This window comes from Ursus arctos, unplaced genomic scaffold, assembly GCF_023065955.2.
Source record: "Ursus arctos isolate Adak ecotype North America unplaced genomic scaffold, UrsArc2.0 scaffold_18, whole genome shotgun sequence".
Lineage (NCBI taxonomy): Eukaryota > Metazoa > Chordata > Mammalia > Carnivora > Ursidae > Ursus > Ursus arctos.
In genome coordinates this window covers 40,228,736-40,250,350 of record NW_026622852.1, presented here as the reverse complement: position 1 = coordinate 40,250,350, position 21,615 = coordinate 40,228,736, and the positions used below count along the sequence as shown (strand labels likewise).

Sequence of the window (21,615 nt, the reverse complement as noted above, 5' to 3'; positions counted from 1 at the left end):
AATAGAATACCATGTAAACACTAAAAGAGAAGATCTGCATATACATACCTAAAATACATGCGTGTCCCAAGACATATTAGTAAAAATAAAAAGGCCAGAAGGGAGTGTGCTATTTTTTAAAAAGTGGTCTGTGTGTGTCTGTGTCTGTGTGTTTAGGGTGGTGTACAAATGTTTATAAATGCACAGACTACCTCTGGAAACATACAAGATAGTAACTGGGAAACTGAATGTTAAGGATGGGGAAACCCACTTTTTACCTTACAACCTTTTGAGCTTTTTTAAGTCTTTTGGCCATGTGCCTGTATGTTTCAAGCAAATTATAAAACAGACAAGTCACTCTGCTCAAGACATCTACACTTTATAGATGTAATGGGAAGGGAGGAGAGAGGGTGTTGTTTGAAGTGTACAGTTTCTTTTGCAAGTTGAAAAAGTTCTGGAGAATGGTTGCAGGCAATGTGAATATACTGTACACTTAAAAAACGGTTAAGATGGTAGATGCTGCTACGTATATTTTACCAATATTCTAAAAAAAATTTTAAGTGAATCGCCCCCGGGAAAAGGTACCAATATTTAAGATTAATTTGTTACTAATTTGAAAATCAAGTTTTAAACACCCCATTATTATTTCATTATTTCGAAACTGAGCGTTCGGAAAAAGTGAAGAATCATTAGAGGTACAGTGACCTTTCACCCAGAACGTGCAAACCTTCAGCAAAACACGCGAAAACCCAAGGTATGGCCCGTCCCGCGAGCTGCGGGGTCATCTACTTTGGATCCTTTACTTGTGCAAGAGATTTGCACGTGGCTGCCACCGTGAGGTACACAACTCTGGGTTACTTTCACGCGTCACCGCGGATTCCAGAAACACTGCGTCCAGCGTGGACCAGCACTCCAGAGCGCGCCCTCCCACCGCCGGGGCCGCGACCCCGCGAGCTACCCACAGTAGCCCCACCTAGCCGCGCACTCCGCCCGGCCGCGTCTTCCCCCAATCCCCTCCCCACCCCGCGACGCCCCCAGCCCCTTACCCGGTGTTGGGTAACATGATTTTCTTAGAGCAGAGGCTGCGGCGACAGCAGCGGTAGCGACCTTATAGTGAGAGGCGGGGCTTCTCTCCTCATTTAGCCCAGTCCCCCGACGCTCCACCCCCCCCGCCCGCCCCGGAGGCCTGCGGGGAAAGGGCGTTGGAGGTAGTGGCAGATCTCTGAGTGCGCCTGCGCACGCAGTACGCCTCCCGGCGCTCTGCGCTAGCTTCCACCTTCCCCGGCCTGGCCCCAGGAAACCAGCTCTCTGCGCAAGCGCTGGGAAAGAAAGGCAATTCCGCCCCACCCCTCTCGCGGGGCTCTACGGTGACAATCGGTCTCCCGCAGGCGTCGGTCGTAGTGGGCGCGTCAACCACTACGTACGTACGCTTTTCCCCGACGTGTGAAGGCTACCTCGTCGCGGCCTTCGTTATTTAGCGGGTGGGGTGGCCGTTTGAGTCGAGTACAAGGGACCTCGAGGGCTAGGGTGCGGTGTCCTCTGCAGTCCCTGACCTGCAAGTACTTTGGCTCTCGTTCTTCTCTCCCTCCGTGGCCCGAACCTGGGTGCCTGTCCGGCTGCACGCGTTCCATCGAGGGACAAGTTTTCCTTGCCAGATACTTTCTGTTGGACGCCTGCTGGCATCGCATTTCGACCCTCGCAAGGAATCTGGACTAAAGCCCGCCGGACCTCATTCGTCTATAGATAGCTCTGTGATGGGCAGCAGCTTCTGGATCTGAACTCTTTGCAGTAGCCTGGGGAAGAATGCATAGTTAGCTGTGGTCTTCGCAAAGAAACTCCCAAACTCAGTGCAGAAATAAGGGGAATTCTAGGATCTAGTACTGCGGTTTTTTTTTTTTTTAAGTTTTTATTTAAATTCCAGTTAACATACAGTGCTATAATAATTTCAAGTGTACAATATAGTGATTCAACGCTTCCATATGACACCCGGTGCCCATCACAAGTGCACTCTAGTATTGTTTTGCATAGTATACCTTGGACATTTACTCAGGTACCCTAATGAACTGACAGACTGGTGTATCTTTAAGGAGACGTGAAGAAATTGTATTTTGAAAGGGTAGGATAGGACAATGAGGTGCTTACATGAGGACTAGTTAAACTAGCTTGGAGATGGTGTGTGTACTCTCCCATTTACTGCAAGCCCTAAATGGTTCTGTTTATTCATGTATATTGCCAGCCTCCCATAGGCATTTGAATTGGTGATCTACGATATTGTCTTGGAGACTCCAGAAGAATTTGTTTATTCAACAGAGAGTAGCACCTAGTGCATGCTGATCGCTGGAAATAGAGCAGGACAAACAAAAGACAAGGTCTGCCTGAGTGGGAGGAATGAGGTGTAGCCAATGTGTAACTTAGACTGCTGTAGATACTAGGTGTTTCAAAGAGTGTTGACAGGGACAATTCGATGAAAAGCTTACCCTCCACTCAAGAAAGTAAAAAGACAACCTACAGAATGGGAGAAAATAATTGCAATGATAAATCCAATAAGGTCTAGTATAGAATACATAAAGAACTCTTCACAACTCAGCAACAAAAAGATGAACAACCCAACTAAAAAGAGAACAGGGGCTCCTGGGTGGCTCATTTGGTTAGTCATCTGACTCCTGATTTCGGCTCAAGTCATGATCTCAGGGTGGTGAGATCCAGCCCCATGTGGGGCTCCAGCCAACCTCAGCGTCAGGTTGGGGATTCTCTTTCCCTCTCCCTCTGCCCCTTCTCCCGCTCACACACATGTGCTCTCTCTTATTCACTCTCTCCCTCTCACTCTCAAATAAATAAATAAATATCTTTTTAAAAAAGTGAACAAAGGATCTGAATAGACATTTTTTCCTAAGAAGATATGCAAGTCAGCAAGCACATGAAAAGATGCCCAACAACATTAGTTACTAGGGAACAGCAAATCAAAACTACGAGTTTCCACTTTACACATACTAGGATAGCTATAATAGAATATACGGAAAATAACAAACGTTGGCCAGGAGGTGGAGAAATTGGAACCCTCATACATTGTTGGTGGAAATGTAAAAAGGCATAGCCACTTTGGGAAACAGTTTTGCAACTCCTCAAAAAGTTACAATTACCACCTACTGGATATCCACATGCAAAAGAGCAATCCCATTTTTTGATATATCCCCAAGACATGTTCAGAAGAACCACCAGATGGCACTGTTATTTTTAAAATTCAAAACTATATAAAGCAAAATGTCAATTTATTAACAATATTATGATATACTATTATAATCTGAGTTGGATTAAGGCAAAAATAGCATGAAGTTCTCTACAGGACTCCCATAAAGGGGAAATAAGAGGAAGCATATTTTAAATTTTAAATTCCTTAAAGAAAATTTGTATTTTATAAAAAAAAAAAGTATCATTAAAAAAATATGGATGTGACAAAAAAATAGGATGTGACACTCTAATTCATTTTATTTTATCATTTAAATTAATGAATTAATATTACCAATATTAAAAAGTAATTTTCGGGGCACCTGGGTGGCTCAGTTGGTTAAGTGTCTGCTTTATGTTCATGGTCATGATCTCAGGGTCTTGGGATGGAGCCCCGTGTCAGGCTCCCTGCTTGGCAGGGAGCCTGCTTCTCCCTCTCCCCTGCTTGTGCTGTCTAGTAAATAAAAAAAATCTTACAAAAATGAATAAAATGTATTAAAAAATAAAAAGTAATTTTCAAATGCATGGGAAATTGAAAATGCATACTTAAGCTGAAATATTAAAAGATATGACATTGAGGGGTGCCTGGCTGGCCGAGTCGGAAAAGCATGCAACACTTGATCTAAGGGTCAAGAGTTCAAGCCCCATGTTGGGTGTAGAGATTACTTGAATAAAAAACTTAAAAAAAAAAAAAAGATATGACACTGAGAACAACTTTAATCTAAAGGCATCAAATAAGGACTCTTCTAACTCTATCTTGCATAAGAATATATATATATATATATATATTTTTTTTTTTTTAAAGATTTATTTTACTTTTTCAGAGAGAAAGGAGGGACAGAGGAAGAGGGAGAGAATCCTCAAGCAGACTCCCCGCTGAGCACGGAGCCTGCTGTAGGGCTTGATCTTATGACACTGAGATCATAACCTGAGCCCAAAACCAAGAGTCAGACAACCAACTGAGCCACCCAGGCGACCCATAAAGAAAAAAATTTTTCATCTAGAACCAGGACACACAGTTTTCTATTTTATTGACTCTATTACATTCTACCAAGTTGATCATAACCTACTAAATTATTTTGATGACTCATTAATTGATCATAACCTACTGTTTGGAAAACACTGCTTTAGTGTGGTGTTACCATTGTGATTTTTCAACTTGCCTTTTTAAGATATTCTAGGCTTCTCTAGTCAAATATAAAAATTACTAATGAATGGTCAGAGGCCAACAAACAATGCAGATGCTTTCAATGGCTTTGGAAGAGTCACAGCTCTTGAAACTTTCCATTTCTTTCACCCACAAGACAGCTCACCCTGGTCCAGGTTAAATGGGGGAAATCCCTGGGATTTTGAGGGTAGGGCAGTTCCTTCTGATAATGTACCAAATCTTCCCCATAGGACTACTAGCAATACCTTTTCTTGCTCAAAGAATTATTCCCAGTCACTATTTTATTAGTAACTGTTGGATATTTAACCTCAATGCTATATTTTAATGTCTTTATCTTTCTGATAATATATGACTACAGCAATCTAGAGAAAGTGAAAATTTCCCTCCTAATACCATTCTGCAGAGATAATCATTGTTAATATTTTGGCATGTGTCTTTTAAGACTTTGAAATTTTATATAGGTTTCAATTATTTGTAAATCATAGGGGAGATTATGTGTACCAAATTGTTTTGCAAACTGTTTTTGTTTTACTTAATGTATCACAGACATCTTCCCAAGTTTATACCTAAAAGTTTACCTTGACTTTTTATTTACTTATTTTTTTAAAGATTTTGTTTATTTAGAGCAACCATGAGCAGGGGGAGGGGCAGAAGGAGAGGGAGAGAGAGAGAATCTCAAGCAGACTCCTTGCCGAGCATGGAGCCTGATGCAAGGCTGGACCCCAGGACCCCAAGATCTTGACCTGAACTGAAAGCAAGAGTCAGATGCCTAACTGACTAAGCCACCCAGGCGCCCCTACCTTGACTTTTTAAAAACAGGTGCATAGTTTTTTTTATATTAATATACCGAAATTAATTTTACCATTCTCATTTGTCATGGAAATTTTAATTGTTTCAACATTGTCTCTATCATAAACGGTTTTGCAATAAAAGCTTTTGTGCATGTATCATTGTTCACTACTCATTTTTCTCCAGAATACATTCCTAGAAATGAGACTGCTCAATGAATATAGACAATACAGTTTAGCAAGGTTGTGTTGATAGAGTTGACCCTTGAACAACATTGGTTTGAGCTGTGTGGGTCAACTTCCACATGGATTTTTTTTTCGATAAATAAAGTATAGTATTATAAATGTATTTTCTCTTCCTTATGATTTTCTTAACATTTTTCTTTTCTCTGGCTTATTTTAAGAATACAGTATATAATACATAGAACATACAAAATACGTGTTAATAGACTGTCAATGTTATTGGTAAGGCTTCTGGTCAACAGTAGACTATTAGTAGTTAAGTTTTTGGGGAGTCAAAAGTTACACACAGGTTGTTGTTGTTGTTTTTTTTTAAAGATTTTATTTATTTGACAGAGATAGAGACAGCCAGCGAGAGAGGGGACACAAGCAGGGGGAGTGGGAGAGGAAGAAGCAGGCTCACAGCGGAGGAGCCTGATGTGGGGCTCAATCCCATAACGCCGGGATCACGCCCTGAGCCGAAGGCAGGCGCTTAACCACTGTGCCACCCAGGCGCCCCACACACAGGTTTTTGATTATGTGGGCTTCAGTGTCCCTAAGCCCCGCATTGTTCAAGGGCCAAATGTAACTTAGACCAGTATTTCTCAACCTGGCTGATATTGACCTTTTTGGTTGGATAATCCTTTATTGTAGGAGTCCGTCACATGTATTACAGTATGTTTAGCAGAATTCCTAGTCTGTACCCCTTAGATGCTATAGGCCCCACTCCCATGTATGTATATTTAAATACATAACATAAAATTTACCATGTTAACCTTTTTTAAGTGTATCCTTAAAGTACATTCACATTGTTGTGCAACCAATACTACCATCCTAGCCCTTCCAGTTTTGACACTCCAGAAATTGCTGAATGTCCTCTGGAGGGCAAAATTACCCTTGTTGTTTATACCATCACAGTGGTAAATGAGAAGTCAAAAACGTCAATGTCATTAAAAGGAAAATGCAAAGCTGAAGAGCTGTAAGAGATTAAACAAGACTAAAAAAGGCATTACAACTAAATGCAACACATGATCCTAGACTGGATTCTATACAGAAAAAGAAAATTTGCTATAGCACAATTGACAAATCAGAATATGTACTACAGATTAAAGTATTGCATCCATGATAAACTTCCTGAATTTGATAACTACAGGGGTTATGTAAGAGAATATCTGTGTTCATAGTATGAAGTATTAAGGAATAAAAGGAAATTATTCACCTACTCTCAAGTGTGTGTGTGTGTGTGTGTGTGTGTGTGTGTGGTGTAGAGAAAGAGAGGGTATGCTAAAACAAATGTGGGAAAATGTTAAAAATTGGTGATTTGGAGTTAACATGTTTATGTTTTGTTTTAAGTGAAAGAAAATGCTTATAGCTGAGACTATCCATTGTCTGCCCATGCTTTTCAACTCCTTGTCCTTGCTAATTTTGTTAGTCCATGCTTCAGAAAAGTTTAGAATACAGTTTAGAATAAAATCCTGATTAGTCTAGGTCAGTGGTTCCTAAAACTTTGATGTGCACCAGAATCAACTGAAGAGCTTTGTAAAACACAGATTAATGAGCCTGAGCTCCAGAGTTTCTGATTAACTAGGTCTTAGACGGTGGAGTGGAAGAATCTGTAGTTGTAACAAGTTTCCAGGTAAGGCTAATGCTGTTCGTTGGGGGCACCAAAAGGTGTAGGCTAGTAGTTCTCAACCTCGTTTGCAAACTGGAATCACTTGGGGATCTTTAAAAAATTCTGATGTCTGGGTCTTACTGCCAGAGATTCTAATTAAGTTGGTATGGAGTACACATAGGTGGTATTTTTTAAAAGCCCCTCAAGTGGTTCTAACATGCAGCCAAGATTGAGAATCACCGACCTTAGTCAGTGTTAGCCCATTCCCCTCATCCATGCCTTGTTTAGAAGTGGACATGTCACCTAGTTCTGGCAAATGTGAGGTCTGCTGGGAAAGGTTTTCTTATTTTAAGAAAGAGACCACAGGGGCGCCTGGGTGGTTCACTTTGTTGAGTGTCCAACTCTTGATCTTGGCTCAGGTCATGATCTCGGTCAGTGCCATGAGATCAAGCCCTGTGTCAGGCTCTGTCCCCAGTGGGGAGTCGGCTTGCGATTCTCTCTCTCCCTCTGCTCCTCCCCCACTCAGATGCACATGTTCTCTCTCTAAATAAATAAATCTTTAAAAAGAAAGAAAGGGACCACAGAATGGGTTGCCTCTTTTCTTCTAGATGTTAGTACTGAATGTGATGCTTGCAACAGCTGCATCCATATTACATCATAGGGGGTTGGGGTCTTCCCCTTTCCTGCGACTTCCTCAAAGGTGAGCTTTCTCCTGTAACATTCGTGAAAGAAAGGTTAGGGCTGGGAGGCTGTTGTCTCAGTACCCTCCTGAGTTTTCCACCTAGTCTTCTCATACTCCCACTGCTCCAAGGTGCCCTGTGAGTTTTCCTCACTTTGCAGCTGCCATCTCTTAGAATTCCAAGAAACAGTTCCCTCAGTAACAACTGCTTGCTTGCATGAGTGCAAATCATGAGTGGAATGGGTATGTAGGAGTGTGGATCATGCCTTATTTCACTTTTCTGCTTGTTGGTTTATTTACTATACCATCTGCACACAACTCTTAGCCAAAGAGTTGAGGCTTACATGAGGGAATTACATATATATATGTATATGTATACACACACACACATGTTATATGCTTATATATTATAGCATATGTTATATGCTATGTAATATATAATTATGTTATATAATTACATATGTTATATATGTATATAATTACATACATATATGTTATATGTATAAAACAATTAACTTTATACTCTATGGGACAACCGCTGTGTCAGAGACTGGTATTTGCCTACCTATAACGCTTTCTCCGCTTCTTTTTACTGACAGTGTCTATTATTGGAGGTGTCAATATGCCCAGAGAGAAGCCTGCATCTCTTAGTCTGCCTTGTAACTAGGAGTGGCCATGTTACCAAATTATGGCTTATGAGACATAAGTGGAAGATATTGCAGTGGGCTTCTGGGAAGGCCTCTTCAAAGAGCTTCCAGCCATTTTGTGATCTTAAGAATGAAAATCATAGGCTCATGTAAAAAAAAAAAAAAAAAAACGAAAATGGAGACCAGGTCTCTGATGAACATGGAATGTCATAACAGCCCTGAGACTACTACTTCTAGACTTCTTTCACAGGAGAAATTAATCTTTATCTAGTTTAAGAGACTGTAATTATTTTTTGTTTCCTGTTATGTGCATCTGGACCTAACTCTTAAATAATACCCTATTTCAAGGCAAAAGTATCAAAAGATATAAACCATTACAGGGGCTTCCCTCTTGAGCATACCCAAATCCCTAGCTTTGTTTCTTGTCTTCATATCTGCTTTTCTCCCTAAGAGTATCAATATTGTTCAAATTTCCTTCTTCAAAATTGCTTTTGGGGCACCTGGGTGGCTTAGTCGGTTAAGTGTTTGACTCTCGATCTCAGCTCAGGTCTTGATCTCAAGGTCGTGAGTTCTTAAAAACAAAAATTGCTTTTAGTATGTCCATCCCCTTTTAGGAGATCCCATGCCCCACTCATAGGAGTTGGTCTTATATCAGGATCCATCCTCCTTTCTCAAGTCATACATTTTCCCAAGCCTGAATTTCTCATTCTATTTAAAATATGACTTAAGCAAGAGAGTCTGGGTTGGGTGTGGGTATTCCAAGTCCAGTTCCCTTGAGATATTTCCACCTAATTCTTCCTGGTGCCTAATAAATAACTATGCTGTCAAACACACCCACATCTCACAAAGTCAGGTATTAATTCTGTGGCACAATACTCTACTGTTGGTATATGTAGTCTTCGCAAGCTGAGAGAGAAACTTAATTGACTCTTCTATAATCAACATGGCTTCATCCCTGCTTACTATAAAGCTAGCATTTCATTTTGCAGAATAATGTCAATTCTTTATCTTCTAGCTTTCAAACTGTGTCTAAAAATTATAAAAGACAAATTAAAAAAAACCAAAGTTAGCAGGGCGCCTGGGTAGCGCAGTTGTTAAGCGTCTGCCTTCGGCTCAGGGCGTGATCCCGGCGTTCTGGAATCGAGTCCCACATCGGGCTCCTCCACTGTGAGCCTGCTTCTTCCTCTCCCACTCCCCTGCTGTGTTCCCTCTCTTGCTGGCTGTCTCTCTGTCACAAAAATAAATAAAATCTTAAAAAAAAAAACAAAACTACAACAACAAAAAACCAAAGTTAGCTTAAGAATCAGGCCCATAATTAAGCCATCTATCTCTTAATGGGCACTACTTTAATACACAAAGATCAAGCTTTGGAATTACCAAATGTGTTAACTCTGTGCCAAATTAAATTCTTGTTGGTATCATCCTACTACCTCCCTCTACTAAATTAAATTCTTGATTAGGATCTCACACTCCCACTTTTCCAGAAGAGAAGCTATATGAGGACTTAATATCCTCTGATAGAAGTAATCCTCCACCCCCGTGGATGGGGGAGGGGATGGGGAGATTTGTTTTTCTAGTTACCTAAGTAGCATATCTTCATAGAGAAGTGTTCCAGATTGTTCTTTTGTTTTTCTGCTATTGACCTTTTGCTTGTTTGCCTGTTCAAGGTTGAACATTTGCCTGGTGCACCCTGTGGGATTATCTGCAGTTCAACATTTTTTAGAAACATATTGGGGAGGGAGAACAACAGCTCTATTCAGTTGTCTGGCATCCTAGGAACCTTTCCACTGACCTTATAGACTATGATCTGCTTTTTTGCACAGGCTAATACTTCAAGAAAAGTCAAATGAGGAAAAAGAAAATATACTCTAAACAATCTATCTGGCTCCTTATTAAACAGTTATGTCAAAAAATTTAGAGAGGGTTTGAATTAGTGGCCAAAGGGCCTGTTCTAGTCACAAACTAAAATTTATAATTTCTATTGGTGATATGTTCTCAGATGCCTAAGAAGGGACTATCTTGTCCCATATAAGAACTTTTACAATATTATAGGCGTCTGTAATATGTATCAACTTCACATATCTATAGACAAATGGAATATGAAGGCAGGAAAAGCAAATCAACTCAGTATAGTAGACTAACTTCAATTCAGGGAGGAAGAGTTGTAAGTAACACGTTAAATGGAAAAGAAGAAAAAAAAGGGAGTTGCCCCTTTTCCTCTTCTACCCTACTCACTGCTATTTCTTTCTACCTCCCACCTTCTTTGAAAATGCTGAGGTGAATCACATGTGAGTTAACCAGTCAGGGACAGATAAAGTAAGGGACAATCATGTTAAGGACTGGTGAAAGGAAGAGTGGAAATACTTTAATGAAAGTCATTCATGGTTACGTAAATTCCAGGGAAGAGGAAAGTCTAGGAAAGTGAACAGAAATGAACCAAAACCAGAGAAGAAAATTTCAAGTATAATGAAACAAGGGAACTGCCATTATCCTAACACAGACCATGAAGAATGCCTTCCAAATTTGTACCCAAATTAAGGAAACCAGTGATACTTGGTAAGTATTTCCTCTAAATAGCAACTCAGTGCCATTTTTAGAAAGTAAATGAGATAGTTATAAAGGTCCATCAGTAATCTGAAATTTGGAGAAATAAGCACTAGGGACATGGGTGGACCATGGAAAAATTAAGGCCACCTTGGCATCCATTCTCACATGGCAAGGAAGTTAGAACTGAAGAAGAGACAATGTAACACACATTTTGATTTTCCAGAACTCAGTTTCCTGACTTGTAACTGAAACTGGGAAGTGAGGGGCAGCTTAAAGGTTAACAGTGACCCGCAAGACAGATCTGCAACTGTTGATCCAAGTAAACTGAGCAGAGTAGATAAACAGACTGTAAGATAAAAACCCTATAAAAGGGATAAAGAAAGGGGGGGTAATCAGAAGGGGGAATGAAACATGAGAGACTATGGACTATGAGAAACAAACTGAGGGCTACAGAGGGGAGGGGGGTGGGGGAATGGGATAGACCGGTGATGGGTAGTAAGGAGGGCACATATTGCATGGTGCACTGGGTGTTATACACAACTAATGAATCATCGAGCCTTACATCGAAAACCGGGGATGTACTGTATGGTGACTAACATAATATAATAAAAAATCATTATTAATAAAAAAAAAAAAAAAAAAAAAAAAAACCCTATAACATTCTAGAGTGAAACTCTCAAACTAAAAAAAAATCAATCTTAGTACCAGTAGAAATGAGAACACCTAGAAATCAGATTTGACTTCTTTCTTTCTCTTTCTCTCTTTTCTCTTTTCTTTTTTTAAGATTTTAAGTAATCTCTATACCCAATATGGCAGTTCAAATTTACAAACCCAAGATCAAGAGTTGCATGCTCTTCTGACTGAGCCAGCCAGGTGCCCCTTAGATTTGATTTCTAATACTCCACTCCAATAAAAAGAATCAGTGTTCCTTGGAGAAATGACCAATTCTAGAACTAGAGCAGAAAATATACAAGATGAGCCTGGAACATCTTGTAGTGGCAGAAAGTTAGGAAGTGCTGAAAAACAAAAGCCAAAACCAAAAGACTCACATTGAAGGAGGTATGTCAAAGGAGCATAGAAGTCAACTGGAAGACCTCCCAATGGCCAAAGCTGGAACAATTTGGGCAACAAAATAAAGTGGTTATAACCAAAATATAAAATAAATATTTGAGTCCATACTGATATAATTATATGATTGAATAAATAAATAAATGGGAAGAAATAACAAATTTCCTGTGTAGAAGAATTCCAAATAGTTTATGTAAATACTGCCCCCTTAAGAAGGTAGAGAATAACTCCCCATTCCTTAAGTATGGGCTGTATACAGTGACATCTCCCAAAGAGTACAGTAGGAAAAGGGGGAAAGATGACTTTACAATGAAGAAAGCTGACAAACATGATCTCAGTTAGGTGATCAAAGTCAACATCAACTGTGATAAGTCATGTCGATAATATAAGCCCTTTTTAAAAAGATTTTATTTTTTTTTAAAGATTTTATTTATTTGAGAGAGAGATAGTACAGAGGGGGAGAGAAAGGGAGACAATCCCAAACAGACTCCGCGCAGAGCATGGAGCCTGACATGGGGCTCAATGCTAAAACCCTGAGAGCATGACCTGAGCTGAAACCGAGTTGGATGGTTAACCAACTGAGCCACGCAGGCGCCCCGTAAAGATTCTATTTTTTTTTTATGTTTTTTTATTACATTATGTTAGTCACCATACAGTACATCCCTGGTTTCTGATGCAAGGTTCTAAAGATAATATTTTTAAGTAATCTCTACACCCAACGTGGGGCTCGAACTTAGAACCCTGAGATCGGAGTCACATGCTCCACTGACTGAGCCAACTAGGTGCCCCAATAATACGTACCTTTGATATGGCATGACGAAAATGGCACTTTATCTCTGTGGTCTCTTTCAAAAACCTAGAACCCTAGTCTAACCATGAAAAAAAAAAAAAAAAAAAAAACCCCACAAAAACACCAGACAAATCCCTGCTGAAGGACATTGCACAAAATACCTGAGCAATACTCCTCAAAACTATCAAGGTCATTAAAAACAAGGGAAGTCTGAGAAACTGTCACAGCCAAGAAGATCCTTAGGGAATATGATGATTAAATGTAATGTGGTGTCTTGGATCAAATCCTGAAGCAGAAGAGCAACATTAGGCAAAAACCAAGGAAATCTTAATTAAAGTACGGTCTTTAGTTAATAACAATGTATCAATATTGGTTAATTATGACTAATCTACCCTACTATGTAAGATGTTAATGATAGCAAAAACTAGGTGTAAGACATGTAAGAACTCTGTACTATTGTCACAATTTTTCTGTAAATCTCAAACTGGTCTAAAAAATAAAGTTTACTTAAAAAGTTTTAAAATCTTAGGGGCTCCTGGGTAGCTCGGTCAGTTAAGCAACTGCCTTCAGTTCAGGTCATGATCCTGGGGTCCTGGAATCAAGCCCCACGTGTGGCTCCCTGCTTAGCGGGGAGACTGCTTCTTCCTCTGTCCCTCCCCCCCCCGCCCATGTGTGTGTGTGTGTGTGTGTGTGTGTGTGTGTACACATACAGGTTTCATTTACATAACATACAATGTATGTTTAGGCATGTTTCCTTAAGGTGTATGTGCCACCTTAGGCCTGCCTCTACACAGGTGACAAGTCTCCCCTACCTAAATAATCATTCTAACCCTAATTAAAAGGAACCCATTTTCCCTTGCTTGGGGAGTCTCAGCTTTGCACGTTATTCCCTGTGATCTCCTTATTTGCTGCAATTAAAGTTTCGTTTGTGCCACAACTCCACCTGGTGTAGTTTCTATCTGTGACTTACCAAGGAATGAACTCATGTTAGTTCGGTTAGGATACCTGCAAACCAGTAAGTAAACAACAATAGTCAAACAGGAAAAGAATGGGTCTGTTATAAGAGAATTGTCTCTAAGATTGTTTCTAGAAAAATTAATATATTCAAAATAAGGCATATTCTAAATTTCAAAGTATCTAAATTTCAAAGAGGAAGAAAGGTTTCTTTATGCATGGGCCCAAAGAAATAGTTCATATAGAAGACTGGCTTGGGGTGCCTGGCTGGCTTGGTCAGTGGAGCATGTGACTCTTGATCTCGGGGTTGCAAGTTTGAGTCCCAGGCTGGATGTAGAGATTACTTTAAAATAAAATCTTAAAAAACAAAAAAAAAAACCACACAAAAAAACCCAAAACTTTAGAAGGAAAAGACTGACTTGAATCTCTTCCATCATAGTTTTAAATGCTAGAAGAGAGCAGGGCTATAGCATATAATAGGGTTTTCTGGGAGAGGACAGTGACTCAACTTCACTAAAACTTCACTAAAGTTTTAATGTAGAAAAGTAATAGATTCATAAGGGCTCAGGAAACAGATAATTCATGATGCCTTCTAAAAAGGTTGTTGAAGATATAATTCTGCTAATGGAAAGATTAATTTAAAAAACTATCAATGAACATTAATCCACTTAGATGTGAATACACAGTTTAATGTGACAGTTAAAATTCTTAACAGAAAATTTACATAATGTGAAAATGATAATACTCTAACAAAACTGACTATAACAAAAGAGAGTCATGAGAGTTAGAGTGAGGGCTAATTTGTTCATTTCTCAGAGTGGAGTCAATAAATAACATTTTTGCTTCTGAGGCTGATGATTTAAGTATATTATTTAAAGTTTAAAGATAACCACTAGTGGAATTAAAACTAGATCTTCTAATTTACCAGAGGAAGTTGCCGTAATTCTGATACTAAAACTGTATAGGCCACAAAAACTCTAGAGCAATTTCATTTATTAATAGCTATATTAAAACTATAATAAAAGTATTAACGAACGTACTAATGTATTTAAAAATACATACCTTGACAAAGTACATTTTATTCTGTGAACGCGAGAATGTATTGACATGAGAAAATAGATGACAATTTTCTACATTAAAAGAAAAAAGGAGAGGGGCGCCTGTGTGGCTCAGTTGGTTAAGTGTCCAACTCTTGATTTTGGTTCAGGTTATGATGTCAGGGTTATGAGATCAAGCCCTGCATCAGGCTCCGCGCTCAGCAGGAAGTTTGCTTGAGATCCTCTCTCTCCCACTCCCTCTGTTCCTCCTCTCTCTCTCTCTCATATAATAAATAAATCTTAAAAAAGATAAATAAAAGAAAAACTAGAAGCTATATGATAATCTTACCATCATATACTAGCCATCAAGATCTACTTGATACATTAAATTGAATATCTACCTGAGGGAATTTTTATAAAGCTGGAAGTAGAAGAACACTTTCTTTTGGTGCTAGTATGCCTTTTACACCAACACTTGGTAAAATTTTTACCAAAAGAAAGGTAGGCCTTTGGCCAAGAGCTAAATAATAGTAACTAGCTAGAATTTAAAAACATTTTCTGTTTTCATCGTATCTCTTTTTATTTATGATGGACTCGTATGGCAAGTGATACTGGTTTTCCATTTATGATAGTGATATAAAAATTCCTTTTAAAAAATTAAGTAAAAAAAGGTGATTTAAAGAAAAATGTTAAGTAAACAAAAGTAAAGATGGTTCGTGGATAGAGAAAGAATAATTGAACTGGTATTAGAATGACTGAAGTTTGAGAAACTGCTCCAGGCAAATGTTTCTTAAATGGGCCTCTGAATACATTCATGGATGTCTGAGGGTTTTCTGCAGGAATGTTTCAATTTTTCACATTTGTTGTTTATAAACCTAAAATGTTAGGTAATTACACTCTAGATTATGTGGACAATTATCTTACAATAAAGTACTGTCAGGTAAATTTAGTGTCTACATTTGTATTTACATTTGCTTCCTCATCTATTAATGTTGGGCAATTGAGAAAAGAATAGAGAGGCTTGGTATGTAAGTGATGAATCTGATTCAGATAGAGGACAAATGATATTATGGCATATTAAAAAATGAAGGTATATAAAAAGCTATATAACAATTGAGTCATTGTCACACACCTCACTGTAGTGAAGTTATATCCATGTAAGTACTCAGCTAATACACAAGGGTTTGGCCTCACTAGTTGTTTAAGGACATCTGTTTGAATGGGTGGTGCTCATTTAGTACCAGTTACTAAATATTCTGAGTATCACCTGTATCAGAAAACAAGTGAAAGAAAAATTTATGGACACTTAACTTGGGTTGCTCACGAGAAAAAGGAAAAAAGAAGCAAGAATATAAAGAGGAGACAAGGGGCGCCTGGGTGGCTCAGTTGTTAAGCATCTACCTTCGGCTCAGGGTGTGATCCTGGCGTTCTGGGATAGAGCCCCGCATCAGGCTCCTCCACTGGGGGCCTGCTTCTTCCTCTCCCACTCCCCCTGCTTGTGTTTGTTCCCTCTCTCGCGGTCTCTCTCTCTCTCAAGTGAATAAATAAAATCTTAAAAAAAAAAAAAAAGAGGAGACAAGGGCAAAAATTTGTTATCAGTTCTCAAGAAACGGATAGCCTAAGGGTAAGTCTGAAGACATATTCTGTGAGTTCAGGTTAGAAGAAAGAAGTTACTCGGAATATTTTACCTATATGTGTTTGGCAAGAAATACATGCTTTAGGGTAAGGGGTCCAATGCTTGGCGCAGGGATTGCAGAAAAATCTCAACCCTTTACTTCAATGATTCTCCAAGTTTGCTTCTTACACTATCAGCAGCATCAGCATCACATGGGAATCTGCTAGAAATGCAAATTTTGGGGCCCCACCCCTAAACCAGAAACTATCAATTTCTGTTCAACAAGTCCTCCAAGTGATTCTGATGCACATTATAGTTTGAGAATTGGGGCACCTGGGTGGTTGAGTGGGTTGAGTGGCTGCCTTCAGCTCAGGTCATGATCCCGGGGTTCTAGGATCCAGTCCCGGATTTGGCTCCTTGCTCGGCAGGAAACCTGCTTGACTCTGCTGCTCTCCCTGCTTGTGCTCGCATGCTCTCTGTCAAACAAATAAATAAAATCTTTAAAAAAAAATCTTTAAAGTTTGAGAATTACTGATCTACACTGATAATTTTTAAATTATCAATGATTTAAAATTATCAGCAATTGGTAGTTGGGGGTCATTAAACTTCTTCCATTTATTTTTATGTTTGAAATTTCCCACAGTAAAAGTTAAAAAACAAAACAACACTCAAATAGACAGCATATTCATATATTACTTGTAAAATAAGAAAATAAAACACTGAAATTAAAAAAATGGGGTCCATATATCTGAGAAATAGTAGACTAGTGCTTTTAAAATTGTGGTGAAGGACCATTTTTTTCAAAAAATTTCCAATCCTTTGTGGAGTAATACTTTTGTAAAACCATAATAAAAATAATAAAAAATTGAAATAAAAAACAAAGAATATTAATCTAATTTTTTAAATCATTAGATTCAACAGAAATAACATTTCTCTGTCAAATTCCTATGAATTCGCAGACACTTTTTCTCATCCCGTTCTTTTGTTAGGGACTAGTCACAGTTTAGAGACCAGCACCATTTCACTGTTCACACTAAATGATAAAATGATAAATAAATGATTCTCAGATTACATTCTCCAGGAATTCTGTTGTTTTTTAAGTTCATAATAGTAATGCAAAGTAATAATTATTAATAACTGTAAACAAACTGAACATTACCATATGCCAAACATCATTTTAGGTACTTGTTTTAATTTAAACCTTCCCAAAAAGCTTTAAGTACTATCATTATCCCTTCTTTACAGTTTAAGAAGCTGAAGCATAGGGAGGTTAAGTAACTTATCCCAGTTCACACTTCTATCAAGTGCTGGTCTATAAACTGTTAAAAACTTAACACACAAGTCAGGAAATGGGAGTTTAGGAGTGGTGGTAATGCAAAGGAGGGAAGCCATGGGGCGGGGTTTGGGGATAGGTGACAGTAGTGTCTCCTTCACCCCCATACCTGGCGTTGTCTCTTGAAGAGGGACAGACTGACACGTTCCAGAATGGGTGGGCTAGTCCTGTACTGGGTCTGTTCAATGTCTGATGATGTCTATCACAACAGGCAGCTCACTAATACTGATCTCAAAGTGATCCTGCACATCATTGAGATTCATTTTCATCTGACACAAACATGATGGCCAAGACCGTGGTGCCAACGTGGCCTGCTCTGACCACATAACGGAGGCAGGTGTTGGAATCTTCAGGCAAGCCATTGTTAAAAGCAATGTTCACCAGCTTAATGTCAATGCCTCAGCTGAATGCGTTGGTAACCACAAGAATTCATCACTGAAATCTTTAAACTGCTGGTACTGAGAAAGCTTCTCCTACTGGACCATCCCACAGTGGATGGCAGTGGCTGGGAAATTCTGCTCCATTAGGAGCGGGGCCAGTGCAATGCAATGCTACACAGACTTCATGAAGATTTAAGATTCTAAACGAGGCAATCAGGCTGTAGATCACATTCTTAACCATGACACACTACTGTTCGTTTTATTACGTAGGCAGAGGTATTCTTCTACTTAACTCTAAGAGTGTCCTTTTTCTAGTTCTTTGATAATTTAATTCAGTGCATGGAACTCTTTTTGTGAGAGTAGGGGTCTCAGCTTGAAAATAAACAGGAGCAAATATTCTTAAGTATATTTGAAAAGGTGTGCCGACCTCTGTTTCCAAGAGATCTACTTCTAAGTGGGTCAAGGAATCTCCTAGGTTAAGAACCCACCTTCAGGGTAGAGAGTGGTGTGCACCAGTTTTAAGGACAAAATGCCAGTGTTAAGGGAATGATGACACTTGAAACACTGTAGTGATTATCACTCAGATGGTTCTCTAGCCTAGCTCCACAAACCCATGTCTAAATCCTAAAGGATTTTCTGTGAATAAAAATGGAAAGTACTGTTTTATTAAAAAACTTTGACGGACAATGGGGATCTCAGTGATACAGTATGACAAAAAGGGAAAAGGAATTCTCCCCTTTTCAGAAAAGTGCTCTGGAAAATTCAGTGCTACTTTGACATGGGCTGGCAGGTCCTACTATAGGACAGTGATAGGTGACAGCACTTTCCATGCAAACATTGGAGTCCCCTGAACCAGGCATTGGTCATGTTAGGACCTTCACGTGAAGATGATTATGTCAGGGCCAGGCACAGGTTGAGGAAAATGGACATGACTTATAGTGGTGGAGAAGTCAGGAGGAGACACTTCCAAGCCTTCTCCTCAGATAGTTAGGAAGGACTTTATTACTTTTTTAAAGACTTTGAGAGAGAGAGCGTGCATGAGCAGGGGTAATGGCAGAGGGAGAGGAAAAAGCACAGGGAGCCCGACGTGGGACTCGATCCCAGGACCCTGAGATCACGACCTGAGCCGAAGGCAGATGCTTAACCGACTGAGCCACCCAGGCACCCTAGGAAGGACTTCAGAGTAAGGCTCACAATTCAACAGATTGGTCAGTCTGTCAGACTCAGTGTATGTAAGCTATTATAACCCAGTTTGACTACCAAGGTGATATAGCCTGAAAAATATGAATTATACTCCCACACATTTTTCTTAAGCCTTTGAAGTTTGCTTTGCTTAACTACTGAACAAATAACAAGTGTTAAGGGAACATTCCACAAGATTTCTTTTATTTTGAAATAATTATAGAGTCATATTAAGTTTAAAGGCAGTACAAAGAGATCCTGTGTACTCTCACCCAGTTTCTTCCAATGGTAACATCTTATCTATAACAAAATCAGGAAATTGACATCAGTAACTCCCACAAATCTTATTCAGATTTTGCCAATTTTATATGCAGTTGTGTGTATCCAAAATTCTATGCAATTTTATCAGGTGTAGACTTGTATAACCAGTCCCATAATAAAGATACAAAACTGTTCTATCACCACAAACATCCTCTTGCTACTGTTATAGTCACATCCATCTTCTTGTCTTTCTATATTCTCCCACCCTGTTCCTAACCCCTGGCAACCACTAATCTGTTCTCCATCTCTATAATTTTTTCATTTTGAGAATATTACACATGAATGGAATCATACAATATGTAACCTTGTAAGTTTCGCTTTTTTCCCTCAGTACAATTTCAGATGTTTCTATTTTAAGGAATACATGTTAATGATTATAATTTTTGTCTTTATCATGGGATAAAATATTAAAATGTCCACCTTCCAGATTCACCTCATAGCTGATCTTATTTCTGACCTATATTGGTATCTTTGTATCACATGTATGTCTTAAGAAGCCTTCCCTATAAATGAATAGGGTAATATCAGTTAAATGTTAATTATCACTACATACTGGAATGCCTGAAAGCAAATGTTCCAAGGTTACATTTTGTCCAAACCATAATAGTGGGTGTGTGTGTAGGTCTCTTCTCAATGAAGGTGTTTCAGGGGAATTTCTTAGACAAATTAGAACAAAAACGCAAAGAAGTAAAATCTTAGAAAATCTATAAATTAAGTTATTGTAACTGCTTACTTTTCAAAAGAACAGATTTAGCAAAACGAGAACAGGTTATTCTCTTCACCATCAAAAAGCAACTATACAGAACATAAAGTTCTCATGACAAGCTATTCCATCATTCTGGAAATGCAGAAACTTTTGTTAAGTTTATAGAAGGCCACGGTTTTCCCATGCCATACGGACTATGGGAATAGCTAGGATTCTAAAAGTGGTCCTGGAAGACCTAAATTCCATTCTGTCCACTGTTTTGAATCAGAGGGACTCACAAATCTAGGGAGCTTAATCAATGAACAGTCTCTTGAACTTATGACCAAGAGGCAATGGAAACAGAAGGGTTTTATCTTGCTTTCTGTTGTGAGCTGTTTTCTTCTATCTAGGCTTCTTTGTAAAATGGGATGTTAAGTATTTAGGAAATGCCATACAGTTTTTTTCATTTTAGTCAGGTACAGTATCTTGAAGACTTTTCAGAGTTAGTAATATGGACAGTGAGTTTCAGATTGACTTCACATTTATTTTTTACTACTGAAATTTGTCAACTATCTTAAGGCATGGGGCCAAGAGAAAGACTACTTTTTGTTCTTTAAATAAAGAAAATGTAAATTAGTACAGCCTTTTTGGAATCATTTTGGCAATATTAATCAAACTTGAAAATGCTTATACCCTTTGTTCTGCAATTCTACTTCTAGGAATCTATTCCTTAGAAATAAACATGTGTGCAAAGATGCTCACACATACATGATGTTCTCTGCAATATTGTTATTTTGAATAATTAGAAACAATGTAAATTTGCACTATTTTGGAAAAGGTTAAATAAATTACGGTATGTGAAATTATGATATACTATGCAGTATTAAAATGAATTAAGTTGCAACAACGTGGGTGGAGCTAGAGTGTATTATGCTAAGCAAAATAAATCAGATAGAGAAAGACAAATACCATATGATTTCACTCATATGTGGAATTTAAAAAACAAACAGATGAACATATGGGAGGGGGAAAAACAGGGAGGGAAACAAACCATAAGAGACTCTTAAGGATGGAGAACAAATTGAGGGTTGATGGATGGAGGTGGGTGGGGGATGGGACAGATGGAGAATGGGTATTAAGGAGGGCACTTGTTATGATTAGCACTGGGTTTTGTGTAAGTGATGAACCACTGAATTCTACTGCTGAAACCAATATTGCACTGTATATTAACTAGAATTTAAATAAAAATTTGAAAAGAAAAAATGTACTTACAAAGAGAAAATGAAAGAAATGTAAAAAAACTGAATTAAGTAGATGAAAAGTACTGATACGAAAAAAAATCTCTGGAATTTTTAAGTAAAAAGAGTAAATAAAAAATGGTGAGGG

The 21,615-nt window shown here is 38.6% G+C and overlaps 1 protein-coding gene across 2 annotated transcripts in view; it reads right to left on the bottom strand.

Annotated features, from left to right (window-relative positions):
• Positions 1-21,615, bottom strand: part of HSDL2 (hydroxysteroid dehydrogenase like 2) — a 74,147-nt gene that overhangs the window by 51,065 nt on the left and 1,467 nt on the right. Inside the window, exons 2-3 of one of the 2 annotated variants that reach the window (XM_048223034.2) lie at positions 16,662-16,804; positions 1,026-1,772 (exon numbers count right to left, since the gene is read on the bottom strand). In XM_048223034.2, the coding sequence (XP_048078991.1) occupies positions 1,026-1,042 (17 nt within the window). In that variant the 5' untranslated portion in view covers positions 1,043-1,772; positions 16,662-16,804. Of the gene's footprint in view, positions 1-1,025; positions 3,894-16,661; positions 16,805-21,615 lie in introns of those variants that run through there. The other variant, XM_026513757.4, reaches the window with a different exon arrangement.